The sequence below is a fragment of the Mesoplodon densirostris genome, chromosome 5, assembly GCF_025265405.1.
Source record: "Mesoplodon densirostris isolate mMesDen1 chromosome 5, mMesDen1 primary haplotype, whole genome shotgun sequence".
Classification (NCBI taxonomy): domain Eukaryota; kingdom Metazoa; phylum Chordata; class Mammalia; order Artiodactyla; family Ziphiidae; genus Mesoplodon; species Mesoplodon densirostris.
The window spans coordinates 122,597,390-122,619,211 of record NC_082665.1 but is presented as its reverse complement, the minus strand read 5'-3'; the positions used below and the strand labels follow the sequence as shown (position 1 = coordinate 122,619,211).

At 37.8% G+C, this 21,822-nt stretch overlaps 1 protein-coding gene across 4 annotated transcripts in view; it reads left to right on the top strand.

Moving 5' to 3' along the window:
- ANKRD28 (ankyrin repeat domain 28) overlaps window positions 1–21,822 on the top strand; it is a 165,036-nt gene that overhangs the window by 111,928 nt on the left and 31,286 nt on the right. For all 4 annotated transcript variants that reach the window (XM_060099453.1, XM_060099452.1, XM_060099451.1 and 1 more), the window contains 9 exons: window positions 923–1,123; window positions 2,811–2,898; window positions 8,740–8,882; window positions 11,449–11,661; window positions 15,668–15,746; window positions 16,893–17,007; window positions 17,952–18,034; window positions 19,692–19,755; window positions 19,967–20,035. In XM_060099453.1, the coding sequence (XP_059955436.1) occupies window positions 923–1,123; window positions 2,811–2,898; window positions 8,740–8,882; window positions 11,449–11,661; window positions 15,668–15,746; window positions 16,893–17,007; window positions 17,952–18,034; window positions 19,692–19,755; window positions 19,967–20,035 (1,055 nt within the window). The remainder of the gene's footprint in view (window positions 1–922; window positions 1,124–2,810; window positions 2,899–8,739; window positions 8,883–11,448; window positions 11,662–15,667; window positions 15,747–16,892; window positions 17,008–17,951; window positions 18,035–19,691; window positions 19,756–19,966; window positions 20,036–21,822) is intronic.

The following is a 21,822-nucleotide window of genomic DNA, read 5'->3' as shown; positions in this document are numbered from 1 at the left end:
ATAGCAGACTTGAGATGAGTGATGGACAGGTGCTCTTTCCCCTCTTTACTGATAAGAAAACCAAGGGTCAGTTTCACTAGACTTGAATAGTTATACCTTGTAAATGACAGAACTGAGGTGATTTGGTTCTGGTCCTTTTCATTTCGTATGTAGTTTGTTGTTCATCTGCCAAAAATAGGATTATCACTGTAAGGAGAAAAAATTTGCTACGTTTAGTTCTGATTATATTGCTTAATATTGATGGCATACTGGATTCGTTTTGATTTTGCCATGAGTCCAGTTTATGGATGTTTTGTGACATTTTTCTTGTGCTTCTGGGAGACCAATCCCTTTGAATAGTAAACTCTTAATTTGCCTTGTTAACACCAACTTTCCCACCAGGTAGCATCACAACAAAGCCTTCTTCCTTCCCTCCCTCCCTCCCCTCCCCTCCCCTCCCTCCCTCTCTTTCACTCTCTCTCTCTCTAATGAATTAGATCCTAGTGATTTTTCATTTTGTAAAATATAGCATGTGGAATACTTTAGGAAATAATATGTTTAAATTTTTATATATTTAATGGCAAAGTGATAAATCTACTTTTTAAAGCTTTGAAAATATAAATTAATTGTATCTCACCATCTAGAAAAGCAAGATTAGTAATGAATGTTTTTGAAGAATATTTGTCAGTATTTCTTGTACATTTTGATAGAGACTGATTGTTGTGCCTTTAATTTGAGGATAGAGAAAGGGAATGTTTTATTTTGATGTATCTTGCATGGCTCTGAGTACTGCCTTTAGTTCAAGCTATTTTGTTTTCTGGGTTGTTTATAGCAGGTTCTGCCAGAACTATTTTTAGTTTCTCAAGAAATTTTATTTCCTTCATGTGTGTGCCATTTCTAAAGCTGTTAACTCATTTGTCTTGTATATCTTCATATGTTTTAGGAAGCAGTTCAGGTACTTTTGAAGCATTCTGCAGATGTTAATGCTCGAGACAAAAACTGGCAAACCCCTTTACACATAGCGGCTGCTAATAAAGCTGTAAAGTGTGCGGAAGCTTTGGTGCCTCTGCTGAGTAATGTAAACGTGTCCGATCGAGCAGGGAGAACTGCACTGCATCATGCAGCTTTCAGTGGACACGGGGAGGTAAGTGGTATTTAGTTAGACAGTGATTCTCTCTCTGTGTGTGTGTGTCCGCCCCCCATTATTAATGAACTTGCCTATTTTGCTCATTTTTATCTAATTTTACCTTTTTCAAACCCTCAGACTTCTTTTCATGATAATTCATGATATAACTTTCTCAAATTTAGAAATTTATTTATCAGATACAGCCCCTGCACTTGAATTTCATGGTCAACCTCAGGAGACAAAGGACAACACTGCCAACTGTAACACAATGTGAAAAGTATGTTCTGTCATTGCAGGAAAAAGTGTCTAGGAAGGCAGAACAGTTTCATTGTTCTCCCAGAAAGATGGTAGCAAAGGAAGGGGGAGTGTAGAAAACATTTTCTTTTTTTGTTTTTTTGCGGTACGCGGGCCTTTCACTGTTGTGGCCTCTCCCGTTACGGAGCACAGGCTCCGGACGCGCAGGCTCAGTGGCCATGGCTCACGGGCCCAGCCTCTCCGCGGCATGTGGGATCCTCCCGGACCGGGGCACGAACCCGTGTCCCCTGCATCGGCAGGCGGACTCTGAACCACTGCGCCACCAGGGAAGCCCGAAAACATTTTCTAATAGTTTATATTGAACATTTAGTCAAGAATTCTTTGATGACAGACCATCAAAAGAAAACAATTTAAGAAAATTAGTATTTAGTTATCTTATACAAGGAGTATTGGTTAATGTTAGGTGTGCCATAGCAAAGAGTGGGGTTTGTGTATGTACATGGAAGACTTAGGAAAGAATGAGACTCAGAGTTAGAAGAACCTTTGAGGGCAGCTTGTCCAGTCCTTCATTTTTGTTGCAGACACAGATACTCAAAGAGGTAAAAATGGTGGTCCTACTGTATAGCAGAGGGAGCTATATTCAATATCAATTCTTTTCCTGTAGTAGAAAAGAATCTGGAAGAAATATATGTATATATAAAACTGAATCACTTTGCTATGTACCTGAAACATTGTAAATCAACTATACTTCAATTTTTTTTTAAAAAAAGAGGTAAAGTGACATTCCCAAGATTCCATGGCTGAGGGCTAGTCACTGCAGTGCTGTTTTCACTGTTCTTCTCGGCTTTTGCAATGTAAAGAATTCTTGTCTCTACTGCAGTTCAGGTCACTAGATGAGTCCCTTTTTGACATCTGGAATGCCCTTTCTAATGGGGAAACTATTGTAAATATGCTTGGACATAATGGAAATGACTTTTTTTGGTACATTATGAGGTAAGTAGACTATGCAGTGACCTTCAGGTCTAATCATATTACAGACACTGCATCTGTGTTTGAATTAAATTTAAGACATTTCTGGGATCAGAATGCACTTTGAATTTTAATAACACTTTGGGCTATAAAAAGAAATAAAACCTATTGTTAAATACTCTCCCTTTAGACTTCCAGATTTGTGTTTAGTTGTTCATAAAATACCAGGACACAAAGTGGCATCTTTAAAAAGGTGCTGATGCCTGACTTCAGTAACCACCATAGTGAAACCTTTTTTCGTATATTGTCCTGTTGTTTATTAAATTATGTTAAAGCATCTTCAGTATATAGTCTTGTCTTTCCTTTCTACAAATGCAGAAATTCGGTGCCAGAGAGCTTGAGATGAGTAGTCTTCACGATGGATATTCGTGAACAGTTCTGCTTCTGAATGTTGATGAAACTGTGTTTATTTTTATTCCAGATGGTCAAACTACTCTTGTCTAGAGGTGCCAATATTAATGCTTTTGACAAGAAAGACAGACGTGCTATCCACTGGGCAGCATATATGGGTATGTGTGTTTTAAGTTTATTTATTTATTTTATTTTTTATTTTTTATTTTTTTGCGGTACGCGGGCCTCTCACTGTTGTGGCCTCTCCTGTTGCGGAGCACAGGCTCCGGACGCACAGGCTCAGCAGCCATGGCTCACGCACCTAACCGCTCCGCGGCATGTGGGATCTTCCCGGACCGGGGTACGAACCCACGTCCCCTGTATCAGCAGGCGTACTCTCGACCACTGCGCCACCAGGGAAGCCCTAAATTTATTTTTTGACATTAAGTATTAAGGAAAAGTTGGACATTTCGTTCTTGCATTTGGTATAACATGTCTTTTGGGATAGTGAGAAGTTGCTCCATATCTGAGTTTGCTGCCCAAGTGGAACCAGCCTGGCAGTCGGGGGAGGTTTGCCAGGACAGGAGTACATTAAGTCCAATTCTCCTGAAAGCTGTTTAAAATTAATTCTGTTTACTTTTAAAGGGAGAGATGTCCTAGACACAAGTTAGGGATACAGAGTTTAGATTGGTGTTTACTAAAAGCCCATTCTCATACCCATCGTGAACCCATCCTTGTTTGTATGGGAATATTAAGGTAGAAGTTGTGAAGAAGCCTGTTATCTTGTGCCAAGCGCTGTGTTAAATAGGCATATCACGTTTGATTTCTACCACAGTAATTTCACAGTAAGAAACTGAGGTTTAGATATCAGCTTTTCTGCTTTTAACATTCTTGAGGGAATTCCCTGGCAGTCCAGTGGTTAGGACTTCTCGCTTTCACTGCCGAGGGTGTGGGTTCCATCCCTGGTTGGGGAACTAAGATCCCACAAGCTGCGCAGTGCGACCAAACAGAGAAAAAAAAAAGGATTCTTGAAAAGTCTTAGGATGTGCACAGTTACAGTTTGAAACTAACAGAGCTCATGGGAAAATGGTCCTGGGGCAGACTGCTTAAAACCTACGCAGCTCCACGAGGAGAGCACTAACGAAAGCATTAATGGGTTTTTGAGGTAACTGGGACAGCCAGGGAGGAGAAAGGTCAGCCTTCCTCAGGATACTTTAAAACGTACAGAAAGAGCAGAGCAGAGATGCTGGCCTGCGGGCGCTAAGACCACGCAGGTCGAAGTGGATCTCAACCTGCTGCAAACCTTGCAAGTCCCGTAGGGCTAGGCTGTGCCTCTGGAAGGAAGCCGTGGGTGGGGCGTCTTACAATAGAGCTGAAGAACTCCTTTCTTTGCAGCCATGGAGCTCAGGGCTTTTTCTTTTCCTCCCAACAGTCCATTCTGCTTCTGCTGTTCTTGCTCCTCTGACTTAGGAAAAATTACATGGACTGACGGACCTGCCGTGTAGTCCTGGTCTCATTCCCATGTGCCTCTCATACTGACTACAAAGACAGTCTAGCCCCTCTTCTCACAGGCATAGCTTATCCTCACTACTCCCTGCCTTTGCTTTTGTCTTTTCCTAGCTCTCACTTAAAATTCGAAGGTTGATAGAAGATTATTAATTTTAAAAACTATATAAAATTGTAAAATACAAAAATGTAAGAAACCAAATGAACTCAAACCAGTTGACAGTAACCCCAAGGTCCAGGAAAATCCTTTGCCCATCATGGAAATAACTCTTGGGCTCTTGGTGTTTCTCTCACACCAAAGGTTTGTGCCTCTAGTTATGTCATGGGCACTTTTCTTCTGTTAATTGAAGGTAAAACATCCAGAAGCAAGTCTCCTGTGGTGTCCTAAAGTGCCCTCCTCACAGCCTGTAGGTTTTCTGTATTTTAAGTCTTCGGGATTTTTCTGAATATTCTGGAGTAGCTTATTCCTGACAGTTCAGAAACAGATAGTCTGTGATTTTAAACTATATACCTTACATTAAAAGGTTCACACATTAAGCAAAGGGTGTCAGGCCTTTTATCTCCAAAGAATTAAACTTGGCTAAACAGCTGTTTTCATAAAATTGAAGGCCAAGGAATTTTGTGGGTTGCCTGTAATTGAGCTCCCAGAGTAGCTGGGTGTGTGTATCTCAGAGGCCCTTGGATGGCTTTGTTTTCCTTGATCTACTAAATGTCATTTTTCAGGCCGATTGTGGATTGTAAAAGATATTCTGTATTTCTTGGACCTCATAGTCCATTTAATTTTTGAGCATAAACATTCAGAGATTCGTAATTTTCCTTTCCGTGTCTCTTCCTTCCTTTAAGCTTGGAAAAGGAGGAGTATTGACACATAGTTTCTAAAACCATCGGTTGTTTTAGGTGTTCAGGATTAAAAAGGAGCTAAGTATATGAAAGTAGGGAGTTATTGCCTGGTCTGTTAGACAGGCCTTAAGTCCAGGTCATTGACACCTCTAGAGAATCTGCCAGTATTAGCCTAAGAGACATTACATAATTGCATTACATGTCTTCTTGTAATTTATTTCTCACAGGCTTCTGTATTTGCCCTGGCCTTCTGTCCCGTGGTTCAGGCTACCCTTACTTTTCTGTTAGGTTCTACCTCTTATCCCTACGCTATGATTGAATCCTCTGTTTATGTTCCCCAGCCCCACCTCTGTCCGCAAATGAACTGATCATTTTTCCCTCCCTGCCTTGTTTGCTCCTACCATAAACCTTCATTAAGAATCCATTTACTGGTACTGATGAACCTAGTTGCAGGGCAGGAATAAAGAGGTAGACATAGAAAATGGACTTGAGGACATGGGGCGGGAGGGCGAAGCTGGGGCGAAGTAAGAGTAGCATCGACATATATACACTACCAAATGTAAAATAGTTGGCTGGTGGGAAGCAGCAGCATAGCACAGGGAGATCAGCTCGGTGCTTTGTGACCACCTAGAGGGGTGGCATAGGGAGGGTGGGAGGGAGACGCAAGAGGGAGGGGATACGAGAACATGTGTATGCATATGGCTGATTTGCTTTGTTGTGCAACAGAAACTAACACAGTATTGTGAAGCAATTATACTCCAGTAAAGATCTGTTGAAAAAAAAAATCCATTTACTCATTCATCTTTTCTGTTGCCTTCAGTGCTTTTAGCAATATCCAGTCACTTTTTGCCTCAGAGTACCTTACTTACTGTGATGACTTTGACATAGAGGGTACTAAATAAATATTAATTACCTTGATAAGCAACTCATTACATTATTTCTTCTTAAAGAAATGCATAATTTGAGTTGATGTGAAATGGTGTTTTTTCTTCTTACTTTCCTTTCCATAAAAACTTGTGAGCATAGCTCATTTTACTTTTATTAATACATTCATAAACAAAAGAAAAATGTAGGGAATTTTCCAAATTCCCAACAGATAATGATTACATTTATCAAATTCACATTGCATGGATATAATTTTTTTAAAGGAGTTATTGACTACAGAATTATGTATGCCATGCATGTCTGCTGGATGCTGTCTTCTAAAAATACACCCAGATGAATTGAATGAAATCGTCTCCTTGGTAGCATCGTTCTATAAATTGATAAGGAAAACACATATGTATTCTGACTAGGTTCCGCCTTGCTAGAACAATATCATTTATTTCACTCTAGAACTTTCTTCCCTTTTTTCTTTTAAATAGGTCACCCCAAACTGGCTATGGAAAGGCCCCTTCTTCATGTTTTCAGTGGTCCGTTAAAGGAATTTTTACATATTTCAGAAATGTGCTAAATAAATATTTGTCAATTTTAAGATTGTTCCCTGTGCATGGCACCTTTTAAAAATAGGGCTTTATCTGTCTCAGGAAAAGTTCACACTTCCTGGAATCTACATAATTAATATGATCTAAGTTATTTACTTAGAATGATGTGTTGGTTTTGGGCAGTTTTTCCATTATGTTTGTATAATGGGCCTTCTGGTCTTAAAAGTCAGGAGAATTTGTTTCTTTCTGGCATATTTAGTGAATAATATGCATTTGCCTGGTTTAAAAAAGCTATATTTATGTGTGAGCCTCCTGGGCATTATCAGTCCTGGTTTTTAATACATTACAGTCAACCCAAGTAGTTGTCTTTCTAGAGCCATAGATCAGAGAGTACTGTGTAGTGAGAGATCTTTTGTACCAATTAGTGCTCTAATATGATAGTCCCATTTAATTTGGCACCTAATGATTTGACAGTTATTCTTTTGATTTTTTCCTAAACATATAGTAGATATTTTTCATATTGAAATGGGGAAAAAAATAGCTGAATGTATCTGCTTTAATTGATAATTTATATATATGAACAACTATATCTACTTGATTCTTTATGCATCTTGTAGACTCCTTTTTTCAAGGGGGCAAGGCACTGTGTTTGAAAGTCTCATTTTTATAGTTATTTACTTTATATACTCCTTCCCTATGACGGGTATTAAAAATGGCATCATTAGCAACTCGTTTAATGTAACATACTTATTAGCTACCTATTTTGTTTGAAATACACCAAGAAGTAGAACATAAGAGCCTATGATATTTGCCTTTAAAGATATATATATTTGAGAACTTAATACATAAAAGTATTTAAAGAGTTTGTTAGATAATGATTCAAGATTAAGATATATCACAAAGTATTATTATGTATGCTTATTAGATAGTATTTACAGGTACATTGTGCTTTTGGCCACGTAATTCTAGGCAACTAGAAGCCTTAAAAAGACTTCTAGGGAAGATAGGAACTGACATGACCTTCTTCGAGGATTAGTAACAACGATTAGAAAGAAACGTCCAAGCAGAACATTCTGTACAATGTAGGAATCAGTCCCATGAACAAAGGCACAGAGGTGGAAAGGCTTTTGGGAGGAGGAGAAAGCACTGTATAATCTAATGTGACAAGAAGTGAGGAGATAAGAAAGGAGAACAGTGGTTCTCCCACCTTCCAGATACATGTCCCCCTTCCTGGCCTCCTTATGTGGTTGGGTGGGGCCTGAGACTAGTTCTGCCTAATGAAAGTAGCATCCCCTGTGGACCAGAGCATTTAATTGCTGGTGTGAGACTGTAGTCTGTTCCCCTTTCTGGCACAGTGACCAAGCTGCCTTTAAATCATGTGTCAGCTCCATGAATCTGGATCCTTGCGTGACTAAGCAGAGCCCTCTGGCCAAGCTATCATAATGCTAATGAGAAATAAAACACTAATTGTTTAAGTCGCTGAGATTTGGGAGTTGGTTGTTAACCGTAGCATGTATAACCTAGCCCAGGGGTCCCCATCCCCCAGAACCGGGCCGCACAGCAAAAGGTGAGCGGCAGGCAAGCCAGCCAAGTTTCATCTGCCACTCCGCATCCCCCCCATAGGGCTGAACCATCCCCCCATCACTCACATTACTGCCTGAACCATTCCCGCTCCACCCCCGCCACGTGGAAAAATTATCTCCCATGAAACTGGCCCCTGTTGCCAAAAAGCTTGCGGACTGCTGACCTAGCCTATCCTGATTGTTAAGGCATCTGGTGGAAATAATAAGGGAAAAGAAGTTTTTAGCTGCGTGTTCTAAAGACCTGACATTTTTAAGAAAAATAAGCCCAAGTCACTCCCAGATTTCCATGTAGAAGAAGATTCCACAACATAAACTAATGTCTTACATTAGACATGAAAAGCTAACTTAAGAACTGGAGAATGTATTAAAACAACCTTGGAAACAAGATCTAGGTAAAAGGAAGATTGCAGGGTTATCATTGGATAAAATAATTAAATGTATTATTTTCGGTTATTAGTTACCTCCATCAGCATTTATCAAAATTATCCTGAATTCTTATTTTTTTCTTCTATCCTCTCTCTGGTTATAATGTGATTAATTGGTGACTTGTCATGTATTATCTAGTTAATTTGTATTATATTTTTACCTGTCTTTAAAGGTATTCAGGATTGTATTTCATATTTTCCATACACTCATCTTGTTTTTTTCTTCATAAACACATTTTCAGGTCACATTGAAGTAGTGAAATTACTTGTGGCACACGGAGCTGAAGTGACATGCAAGGACAAGAAGTCTTATACACCTCTCCATGCAGCAGCCTCTAGTGGGATGATCAGCGTAGTCAAGTACCTTCTTGATCTTGGGGTTGATGTAGGTGTACAGACTAAGCAGTACAGAAGAATGGAGCATTTTGTGTGTTTATGATTTTGTTGTTGGCAGAAGTTATTTCAAATTTAAAAGATGATTTCTTATAATAACATTTTTGTCTTTTAATAGTTTTATGTTTATAGTCCTTTACATAATATACAGTGTACTGATGTCTGACCAAGTCATGAAGTTAGTCAAATGTATTAAGAGGTGAAATATATTCCAAAGGTGAATGGTTGATTGACAGAAGTTTTTCTTTTCCATCACATTCTAGGCCCTGTAGCTTCATTTCAGCTATGGAAACCAGCAGATCAGACATATTTGGATTATTTTCCTAAGTGGCTGGGTTATTGTTAGTATTATTTGCCCAGTTTGTCTAATATTTCCTTTAAATGACCGTAGCTGTTCACATTACAGGATATTGGCCAGAGGCAGGCAGGAAAACTAGAGGCTTCTGGCCCATTAGCTGCAAGTGTTCCTTACTGTATGATCTGTTTGGTTTAGAGGAGTTGCTCTTTCATCTGAATGTATTTGATTACGGAACTGGGATAGCTAAGAATACCTGTAGCTCCCACAGTCCATCCTTTAGGCACAGTTCTGACAAACTCATCTGGTCTTTAAAACACAGATGAAAAGCAGCCAAGTAGAAGGGGGAGAGGGAGGTAGTTTAGATCAGCTGCAAAGACAGAAAGATAGGTGGTAATCTGATTGGACAAAGAATACGTGGCAGAACTGTGGAGCAGGATAGCCTATTAATTTAATTTAAGGACTTTGTGAAGCACTTAGTTACTGAAAATGTCGGGATCAAAAATTCAACCACATTGTTAGGTAGAAGCTTGTAGAGTGCAAACAGATGAAAGTTTTATTTCAACTCAGCACTTCCTATAGCTCTGTTTCAACAGAGTGACATAATGCCTTAAGAGACCCTTGATCTAGGTAAATGAGATAGCCTTGTTTCTGATCACTGTTTCAAGTCCATTCTGGTGCAATTTTTAAAGCTTATGTTATTGACAGCAAAATTATAAACTTTGGTGAGAGTGTTCTTCAGAAAAAGTGGTCAGACTTAGAGCCATTTAGTGACATGTGGCCTCCAATTGCATGACTTAGTTTCCTAGAGCTGAAGTGAGTGACTTAAAACAATAAATTTAATCTCTCAAAGTTTTGGAAGCTCCGAGGGAGAATCTTTTCTGTGTCCACCAGCTTTTGGTGATGAAATCTAGATAACTTGACTAAAGTTAAGTGTTGCTTTTTCACTTCCTCTAATTTCTGTTACCGGAGATGTGAGAAAAGAAAATGTTAAATAAAGTTGTGATAAGTTGGGGCCAACCACAAGGTTAGAGGGCACAGTCTCCACACAGGACTGACTTCAGTTTTGATGATTCACTACAAGGACTCCAGAAACTCACTGCAAGCTATTATATTCACAGTTATGGTTTATTATGCAGAAAAGATACAAATTAACATTGGCCAAAGGAAGAGACACACAAGGCAGGGTCTTAAGAGTATTCTAAACGCAAAGCTTCCATTGGCCTCTCCTTACAGAGTTAGGACCCCTTACTCTCCCAGCATCAGAACGTGACATATGCACATAGTATTGCTAACCAGAGAAGCCCTCCTGAGCTTTGTTTTCAGCGTTTTATTGGTCCTCCACTACATAGGCATGATTGATTGATCAAAGTTGCTCATATGGTTGATTTCAGTCTCCAGGTCCACTGATAGCCCCTCCCCTCCATCACATGGTTGGTTTATGTGGTGTGGTTGGCCCTGCCCTAAAGACCCGTTGTGCCTGTTCCTACTCTCAGGTCCAGGGTAGCCAGCTCCCACCCTGGACAAGGACACAGCTGTCAGGTGTGCCATAGCTGACCTCCCAGAAGACAGGAGCGAAAGTACAATTCTTTACCACAGAAAAGTTATGTAAACTTTAAAATATTCATCCAATATATTTTTTAAGAAATAGATAAACTTCAGTTACATGAATTATTTCTCAATGTTGACTGTATTTTTTGAGCACATTCATTTTGGTAAAATGTCAGTATGTAGGCTGGAAAATATCTAAAGCCCAAGTTTGTTGCAGAAATGAATTAAATAGAAAAGGATGTCAGTCATTTTTAAAAAAATCTTTCTCTCTACTAATCACCAATTTTAATCTTTAGTCACTGTAAATAGCAGAAAATATGCATGTTTTTCAATATATGTCAGAATTTTCCGTTTGTGTTCATTTTTCATGATTCTTAGAATTAATTCTGATTGTCCCTTACCTAGAATGCTTTTAAAAATATATTATTTGTTTTCACTTTCCTAAAATATCTCTTGGAATCATTCAGTTTTGTCATGAAGTAGACATTGTATATATGAGTTACATTCCCTGAAGCTACAAAATCGTTTGACGCCAAAATGTTGTTATGTTCGTTATTTTTAAAGAAGTTTAAAATTATAAGCCATATCTGTGTATTTATCCCTGTTTGTTTCTCACTTTAATAATTAGATTTCAACCACAGTGTTGCTAAAATAGCTCACAACAATAATCAGGAAGACTGCTTTAAGATTGACAATTTTTTTCTTCCAATAGATGAATGAACCAAATGCCTATGGAAATACACCTCTTCATGTAGCCTGCTACAATGGACAAGATGTTGTCGTGAATGAACTTATAGACTGTGGTGCTAATGTAAATCAAAAGAATGAAAAAGGGTTTACTCCTTTGCACTTTGCTGCTGCATCAACACATGGAGCATTGTGTTTAGAGCTTCTAGTAGGCAATGGGGCCGATGTCAATATGAAGGTATGAAGTAAGATCAGAATCCCTATCTAGTATTTAGGAGTTCACCATAGTATCAGTAGCTACTAAAAAGGAGTGAATTACTGATAACACACAGATGAATCTTAAAAATACTATGCTGAGTGAAAGCGTTACACAAGAATATATTCACTATTTCCATTTATATAAGGTTTTAGAACAGACAAAATTCCAGTTATATGGGGTTCCAGACTCTATAGTTGGGGTGGGGGGAAGAGAACAGTTGTTGCCTCTGGGAGGAGGGATTGATGAAAAGGGGGCGTGGGGGAACTTTCTCTGTGGTGGTAATGTCCTGTATTTTGACAGCTTTGTGTTATATAAATAAGTGTTAGTCAAAACTCATCAGGTGGTACATTTTTTATATGTCTCATTGCATGTAAATGTTCCCGTAGTAGGTTACAAATCAAACAAATACTGAACCCTAGTTAATGATACGCATACCAAAGTGTTTAGAGGTAATAGGTAGTGATATCAGCAGCTGACTTTAAAAAGCATCATTTAGGGACTTCCCTGGCGGCCCAGTGGTTAAAACCGCACACTTCCACTGCAGGGGACACGGGTTTGATCCCTAGTCTTGCATGCCATGCGGTGTGGCCCCCCCCCAAAAAAAAGCATCACTTAATTGCACGGGTGGGTAGAGAGATGGATGTATGATAATGCTCACATAGTAAAATGTTAGTGGTAGACTCTAGGTGATATGTATATGGGTGCTCACTGTAATATTCTTTCAACTTTTCTGTTTTGAAATTTTTCACAGTGTTAGAAAAGTTAGAAGACTGATACAGTGTTTTACATATAAGAATAGTTGCTTTTTGGTTTCTTGGTCATTCGCTTTCAAGAGTGAACATTTGAATTTTAGAAATATGTGAAAATTCTGGAGCCAAAATATATGTACCTTTACTGCATAATTCTTTGGAAATGCACATGCAACCACAGTTTTGAACATAACTACTTCATAATGTATAATCATCATTTTATATTTTCCAAGATGCTTTCACTGATTGCTTCTGTATTAATTTATTAATTCATTCTTTGAGCACTTGCCAAACCATGTCTGTGGTGTAAAGAAAACAAAACCACAAACAAAATTGAACCGTTTAGGATTAGTAAAAACATTTAAGCTTCAAATGTTTCCAGAGCTTTCATTGCATAAAATTTCAGCTCCTTTTGTAGGTGTGATGAGCCAGTGTCTTTCAGACTGGTAGAGAAAGGAGTCTATTTTCTTACCTCTCTAACTGTAGAAAATCCTTTAACGATGCCACTGACCCACTCTGACAGCTGTAGCAGCAGCAAGCCCATCTATAATTAGGTCATTGCTCTAAATTGCCCCCCTGCCAGCTAAAGGACAAAGCTTATACATATGGAAGGAAAGGGCATGAGATATCATAAAGAACCCCTTTCTGGTTAAAATGTCTCTTTTAAGAATATACATTTAGGGCCTCCCTGGTGGCGCAAGTGGTTGAGAGTCCGCCTGCCGATGCAGGGGATACGGGTTCGTGCCCCGGTCTGGGAGGATCCCATATGCCGCGGAGCGGCTGGGCCCGTGAGCCATGGCCGCTGAGCCTGCGCGTCCGGAGCCTGCGTGTCCGGAGCCTGTGCTCCGCAGCGGGGGAGGCCACAACAGTGAGAGGCCCGCATACCGCAAAAAAAAAAAAAAAAAAAAAAGAATATACATTTAAAGCTTTCAGTTCTCAATCAGATCACCTACTAAACTAAAGTTTTATTTTTAATAATTTAAATAACTTCTAAATATTTACTGATAAGTTCAAACTGCTTATTTTGATTTGAAGAATTCCTGCTGTTTGGATAATCAGTGCCTAGAAAAAGTATCAGAATTCTTGTGGGGGTGGGAGATTTGTTACTTGTTTCCTCAAAAGCCTAGTAATATTTTTAATGAAGAGTTTTTCAAAATAAAAATTTTGAAATTATCTTCATATTCTTCAAACGAAAAAATCTCATCAAGTAGTTTTAGTCTCTGTGAGACCCCTTTATGATAAAGTGGCTGTAGTTAAAATTATCTTTGTTAAATATTAAGTATCATGGAATAAGAGGCTTACCTATATCATTAACTATTACGCATTTTTTAGTTTATATGGGGCTGGGTAAAAATTAGGCTTTCTATTTTATACAGTGCCATTTAGACATGACTGTTTACTATAATTTGAAGATAATTAATCACTTGCTTCTTGTCATTGCCTACGTAGCTGACTCTAGTACCTATGATTATTTTTAAGTCTGTATTTTCTTTTGAAATGTTGAGATGAGAATCAATTCTACAAGAGGGTCACTTGTAGTATAATGCTTAGCAGTGGTCCTATTTGAAGTTACCTCCTTAATGATTTAGAAAATTCAGTGGTAGATTTTACACATGACAAGGGAATGTTTTAGCAAAACAGTTAAGATGTGGTGGTTAAGTTTGAAGACAACAGACCATGATGCTGGTTTAAAAATAGATTTCATAAAAGTTGCTTTAATCTTGTCTAAGGACGTATGACATCCTGCTGATGTGCAGTTGCCCAGTTTTCTTACCGCCAAGTTCCAATGAAACACACTCCCCAAGTTGTTGATGACTTCTGAGGTACCGTCCAACTGACATTATGTAAAAATTGTTGATAGCAGTGAGTTTTCAACGCATAAGAATGTGCGTTCATTCAAGAATATATCTTCGTTCCTGACACCTATGTTTCCTGTATTTGTCAAATTGATGCTTATCGAATTATTGTTTGACTAAGGAGTTAAGGCTTTGACATTTGCCTTGCAAGAAAAAAATTATATTTGCTGACCCTCAAGTTCTCCTTATCAAGGCACCTTTCTCCTTCATCTTTTCCTCCCATCCCATTCTCTATTTTGATGTTTCTGTCCTTGTGGATGACTAGAATTGGAATGTGAATTTAGATTTGTAATTAATCAGTTTATAAGTTTTTTAATTGGTTGTCCTACAGAATACTACATAGAAGTAAAATGAATGGTTTTTAAAAAGCAGTATACCTCTGTTTTTTCATAACCTTGTTTATGAACCATGCCTCATTGATTGTGTCACTTACCAATTTTTTTTTTCCCCAGTCTTCAAGTGTTTATTCCATAATCAGTTACTGTAGAGGACAGGAACCCAATTGTATATAGGTTGAAAGCAAGAAGTATACAATTTCTCACAATATATGAAGTTGTCAACCCAGATAGCTGTCACACCTTTTCCCACCCCACCGTGTACTTTAAATTTTGGTCAGATAAACAGAATACCCCAAATACTTCTTTCCTTTGTGATGGTCACATGTATGTTTTGATTAACAAAATAATTTTAGGGAAGAAAAGACTTTACCTAACTCACAATAAAAGATATCACCTAACTCAGGCATTGTTTTTCTTCATATTTGGAATTCCTCTAGAATTTCAGAATTTCTACATCAAACACACATGCAAGGCCAGTCTGGTTTATTATTTTAAGTAATTTGAGAAAATAGCTAACATTATTTGTTACAAATAATTATAAACAAAATAATGTATAAAGTTTTTAAGTGAATTATAGTTTCTGAAGTTAATTCTAACATTCACTTTTCCTTGGTCAAGGAGGGATTCAGCATTTCTTAGAACCAAAGAATTTTAGCAGTGTGAAATTTTTGAACCCTGGGCAGCACATCCTGGCAATACCACTTCCAGTGATGTGACCTTGGTCGAATCATTAATATCCTTTGTGCATCAGTTCCCCCACCTGAAATAGGAGTGATATTAAGATTACACCATACCCACCACTCTGGGCCTTTTTAAAACTGTGGGCATTGAGGTTTCTATATATTTGTGCTTTATGATATATGTACTAAAAAATTAGTTCATAATTTCAAACAGCTGTTTTACTGCCACAGGCTTCAGTTAAACTTAACGCTTGAGTAATAGTTCTACAGAGTAAAGTTGCAAGAGGATATTCAAAATAAAACTAACAATTACATGTTACAGATATAACAAGGATTTTAAATCTCATGTGTGTTTATTTCAGAGCAAAGATGGAAAAACCCCACTGCACATGACTGCCCTCCACGGTAGATTCTCCAGATCACAAACCATTATCCAGAGTGGTAAAAAGTATTTCTGTTTGTTTTTTTTCTTAAGTGTAGTAAAAGCATCCACATAATGAATGGTATTGAGGAATTGTCATAGCAGTATACACATTTTTGACATTTGATATCAGAGCTCATGAAAATCAGATAATGAAGAATTTTAAATGCCATGTACATGTATCTGTTTTTTTTAGCAGTATGCAGGCCTCTCACTGCTGTGGCCTCTCTCGCTGCGGAGCACAGGCTCCGGACGCGCAGGCCCAGCAGCCATGGCTCACGGGCCCAGCCGCTCCGCGGCATGTGGGATCCTCCCAGACCGGGGCACAATTCCGTGTCCCCTGCATCAGCAGGCGGACTCCCAACCACTGTGCCACCAGGGAAGCCCCATGTATCTTTTGTAATTATGTTTTTCATTTATTTTTGTATTGTTTCCCTTAGATTATAAATATAATTTCTCTAGCAGTTAGTGTTGGCTTTTTTAAAACATGCTAGATAGAAAACTCTGCCTTTCTACTGCAAACTGTATTATATATTAAGAAAACTCGGTTGCATTTCTCTTTTCCCTTCTGACTATCTTGAAATGTTTTTAGCATTTTCATTTATTTTCTGAACTTGTATTCTTTTGCATTTGAATTAGTACTAGACAGGCTAAACTTTTAAATAAAAAGAACTTTTGGGTACATTAAAGTAGTGTTTTCACAAGCCATGTTCCGAGGAACTGTTTATTAGTAGTGCTGAAGACAACAGCTGTTCTGATTTTGCAGGGAAAGGGTAGAAATAAGCTCATGATCAAATAATTCATAAAATATTGCATGCTGTCTTCTTGGTGACACAGAGTGTGCACATTAAAGCTTTGGAAAGTCTCACTCTAAAGAAATGTGTTTAATTTTGTTTAAATACAGTGGATTCCAAACATTGGATGCCCAGAACCCTTTTGTAATTTTTAAATCTGTTAAAATCTTATGCTTGTTCACAAAATTGCTTTAAGTGTGAAATCTGTAACCCCAGTGCCTGGCCCAGTAAATGTGCTGTGGATGAAATCTATGGTTAAATTGCTATACCCATTAGTTTGTGCTTGAATTGCATTTTATATCACTTTCCATGTAATAGATTTGACTTGATCGTTATATAGTCCAGTGTCTGATAGTATGTCCTTTATTGCAGGAGCAGTAATCGACTGTGAGGATAAGAATGGCAACACCCCTTTGCACATAGCAGCGAGGTACGGCCATGAGCTGCTAATCAACACTCTAATTACAAGTGGTGCTGACACTGCAAAGTAAGTACTTCCCAAGGTGTTGATGCCTTGTCAGGGAAACGTGGATTTTGTCCTCAATGTAGTACTAATTGCTTGAGCTTTTCCCTCTTTGTATTGGCGATGTAATAGAATAGAATGTTTAATGTGATTTCATTGGTAAACCAGCATAGGGTATTTTTATATTTTTTTACCCCAGTTCTTTCTAGATTATGAGTAACATTAAAGTTTCCATGTAAGATTTTGTTTGAAGGATGGATTCTCTTGCATGCTCTGCAGAAAGAAACACCCTGCTTTTAAATTGATGTTTATCATTCTTATGTATGTTTTTAAATTTTTATTACCTTTTTATATGTTTATTAACATGTTTTAAATCTATTAAACTTTCTGTAAACGGTGTGCTACTGTACACTTTTTAACTTTTTTTTTTTTTTACATGAAGTTGTTGGTTTAGCCATGTAGATATAAATTTGGGCTTTTTTTTCTCACCTCTGTACGTAACTCTAGTTCATTCATTTTATAAAATTTAATTCTTGTGTAAAGATTTCACAATTTATTCATTCTCATTTACAAACAAGTTGCTTCCAAGTTTTTACTATTACAAAAATTACTGCAGTGAACATTCTTAAACATTTTGCCTTGTGGTCATGATTCTCAACATCAGGGCAGGGGGAATGGGTTTTGCTCCTGAGGCAAGTGTCTAGAGACATTTTTCGTTGTCATAATTTGGGGAGGAGAGTGTTACTGTCATCCAGGGTAGGTAGAACCAGGGGGCACTGATGACATCCTACAGGCACAGGATAACCCAGCCCCCCAGCCCCACAGAAAATCCATAATGACAGTAGTGCTGAGGTTGACAAGTCCTGCGCTAAGAGGAAAGTTGCTGGATAAGTTAAGTATTGAATAGTTTCTTTTTAATTTATTTAAGTGATTGCATTGTGATGAGGACACTGTCCTGTTCACTTTAGGCGTGGCATACATGGAATGTTCCCCCTCCATTTGGCAGCCTTAAGTGGTTTTTCAGATTGCTGTAGGAAACTTATTTCTTCTGGTAAGTGGAACCTTCACAGACAGATTAACCCCTTTTACCTCCCCATCCGCCCCCCGCCATCTCCCATTTTAATACAGTCTCTTTATCCTGCTTTTCCAGAATCACATATAGATATGTCCATGTGTGGATCATTTATTAACCCCTCTTAGAAGATTTTGGACCCTTTAAGATTTGATTTTCTCTTCAGCTCTGGGAAAGGTTTTATTTTTCCAGTGATTTCCTCCTCTCTCTCTTAGTTGGGGAATGGGGTGTGGAATATTTCTAGAGCAGTCCGTTTGTGTCTAGAAGTAAAATATCTTCATTTGCATGCTTCCTTTTTAAGAGCCAATGGCCAGTTTACAATATCTTCTAGGTTTGTGAAATTATTTATGCCATATCTAATTACTGTCTTAAAATACCACATAGTCAGTTTGAAGCAAAACAGGATCAGTAGCTTTCTATAAATATTACTACAAAATTATGATCCTTATTAAATGCATAGAATTACTAAATATATAAGATTTAATTTTTAATGATATTCTATTAGCGTGTTAGGAAAGTTGAACAGATTTTGTATATTAATACTCTTTTTTTTTTTTTTTTTTTTTCTTTTTGCGGTATGCGGGCCTCTCACTGTTGTGGCCTCTCCCGTTGCGGAGCACAGGCTCCGGATGCGCAGGCCCAGCGGCCATGGCTCACGGGCCCAGCCGCTCCGCGGCATATGGGATCCTCCCAGACCGGGGCACGAACCCGTATCCCCTGCATCGGCAGGCGGACTCTTAACCACTGCGCCACCAGGGAGGCCCTATTAATACTCTTGATTGCTAAAAGAATTATGGGAAAGTTTCAGTGAAAATTAACATATTGTGAGACAGACACTTCTGAGTTTTTCTTAATGATATCTTTTAAGTGAGGTAATTGTTGTTAATGTTTTAAGTGTATGTGTGTCCACAAGTAATCACATACCCATTTATCTATGAAGGAGAATTCTAAAAACCTCTTCTCAGTGTTAGTGTTAATCTGCAAGTACCAAAGCACCTGTGGGTTTAAAAAAAAAGTTTTATTAAGAAATAATTCATGTATCATACAATTCACCTGTTTAAAATTTACAATCCAGTGGTTTTTTTAAGTATATTCACAGAGGTATGTAACCATGACTACAATGGGTTCTAGAACATTTTCATTCCCCTCCCCAAAAAAAACCCCTCATTTTCAGTCAGTTCCCCATTTCCTCCCTCCCCCCAGCCCTAAGCAGTCATTAATCTACTTTCCACCTCTATAAATTTACCTATTCTGGTCATTTCATAGAAATGGAATCACCCAAGATGTGGTTTTGTGACTGATTTTTTTCACTTAGAAATGTTCTGAAAGGTCATCCAGTGTTATAAACATGTATCAGTACTTTATTTCTTTTTATTGCTGAATAATATTCCATTGTATCCTGTGACTTTTAAACAAGTACTCTAGCATTTGTTCTAAAACCACCAATCCTTTAGTGGTAATTTTTTTTAAATACTGTACATTATTAATCTATTTTCAGTTAATTTTTACCTATTTGTAATTCATAGTTTTGTTTAAGATTGGGGGTGTGTGATTTTTTTTTACATTTTTTTAATGTAATACTCTAATATAAAGTAACATACCTATACTATTATATAAGATGTATTCATTCTTGTAGGGTTTGATATAGATACCCCAGATGATTTTGGCAGGACCTGTCTACATGCAGCTGCAGCTGGAGGGTATGTTAACAAAATTTTTACTTTTTTTAAGAAAAAGGTAGTTGATCATGGCAGTTTTTTTTTTGTTTGTTTCATAAAGTATAAATCATAGCGTTTTATTCACTCTGCCCTCATTTGAAAACATGCTTTTATACTTATTTAAACCTACCGATTTCATTATAATTACAATTTCATTACAATTACATCTTCTCAATGTATTTTTCCTGGGTAGGAATTTGGAGTGCCTAAACCTTCTGCTGAACACTGGTGCAGACTTCAACAAAAAGGATAAGTTTGGAAGGTAGGGTGTAGTACAGTTCCTCTATAGAGCCTACTTAACGTTACTTACTTAATGACTTTCTTGACCTTCTAATGTGGCTTCTGAGAGGTAACTGAATAATTCTACGACTTTTGCATTGTGATCATGATTCGTTGAGAGGCCCCAATAAGTAGATAACTTCTGAATATTCATTCTCACCCACAGTCTTCTTCCAGCTGGGCCCCTGCCATAGCCCCAGGCTACCAGCCACAGCTTTACTTTATAAGCACTTCTATACCTCTTGTGATGTCATTCCTCCTCCTCCTCCCGTAATTATAGCCATGAAAATATAAAACTGCATGGTACCTGTGCTCCCTCAAAAAACTCAAAAGAGCTGGAACTCAGTGGTAGTTCTCCATTCCTTCAAGTCATTCTTTTGTTAGAGACTCTGCTGCCTATATTTGGTTCCAGAGCACTAGAAAGAGGGAGGAAACAGGTTACAAATTTATGTGTAATTTTTCTTTCTCCTCTTCTCTGACTCTCCGCACACACCGTGAGCGTGACCCACAGGAAAGCACCTGTGAATGCAGAGTCCCTTTGTAGTCACCCAGCCAATCTGCAGTCTCACTGTTCAGCCCCAGGCCTCATTGTTACTTGCATCTGTGATTGCAGTACTTAAAGCCACCATGATCTACTAAGTTACTTAGAGTAGGAATTGACCCAGAGTCTGTTAGAACCACATAGGAAAGGACAGAAGGCAATTTGAAAAATAGAGGCGAGCATGCTGTAGTGTGTACAGAAATCTAAATATAATGTACACATGAAACTTCTAATGTTATAATCTAGTGTTACCTCAATTAAAAAAAAGAGAGGTGGCAGTATGAGCAAAATTGTGTATCAGGAGTTTGAGAATTTTCAGAGTATATGACAAGAGAGGGTGTGTGTGAATCTGTGTCAGTGCACGGGATTGGGCCAGTGCACAGTAGAATTACATGTGGTAGGGAATCAGAAGTGCATATAAGAAAAGAAAAGGAAAAATGACTATCTGACCCCATAATTATTTTGAGGAACAGACTGTTCTTATAAGCCTGCTAATTGAAGGAACTACTGACCCACAAAATCAAAAATCACTTTGTTTGACTTTGGAGTGCAATTTATAGCTAATTTATTTTTATAAGTGTACTTTAATCCAGCCTATATTAGTTAATCTGTAGCACTTGACGCATTCTGTACTACACTTCGGGCACATTCTGAATTTAGAAGCTTGAAAGTAATTCAGGGTTAATTGCATTTTCAAAAATACTATTACTATATTATACTATTATCCAATAAAGTAAAATAATGCTTCACTGTCCTTTCACCAGGTAAATATTTTAGAAAAAATTATACCATGAAGACTCTGGACTAAATTTACCTTCACTTTTCTGTTTTCTTCTTCTTCTGTTTTTTTTTTTTTTTTTTTAATGAAAGGTCATGGATCATCATAGTTTTTAAATCTAAAGACAGAAACTCCTAAATTTAGTAATATTCTTTTTCATTTCAGTAACTGAGAAGAAATAAGCTACAAATATTCCATCTCTAGAAATTAACAGTGCTCTAAACTCTTCAAAATGATGAAGTCTTCAAAACGATGCATTTTTTGCTTGAGGAATCTGTGCAGCTCTACCATATAGTTGATATAACAGCATTCTTTTTAATGCTTCTGTATTTTTCTTACTCTTTATTCCTTTACTGAGACAGGAACAGAAGCTGCTACCTATGAAACATCTCTATTAGTATAGGGGAAGCTTTGTTAAATGAAAGTTTTCTCAGATTGCTGATGGCATTAG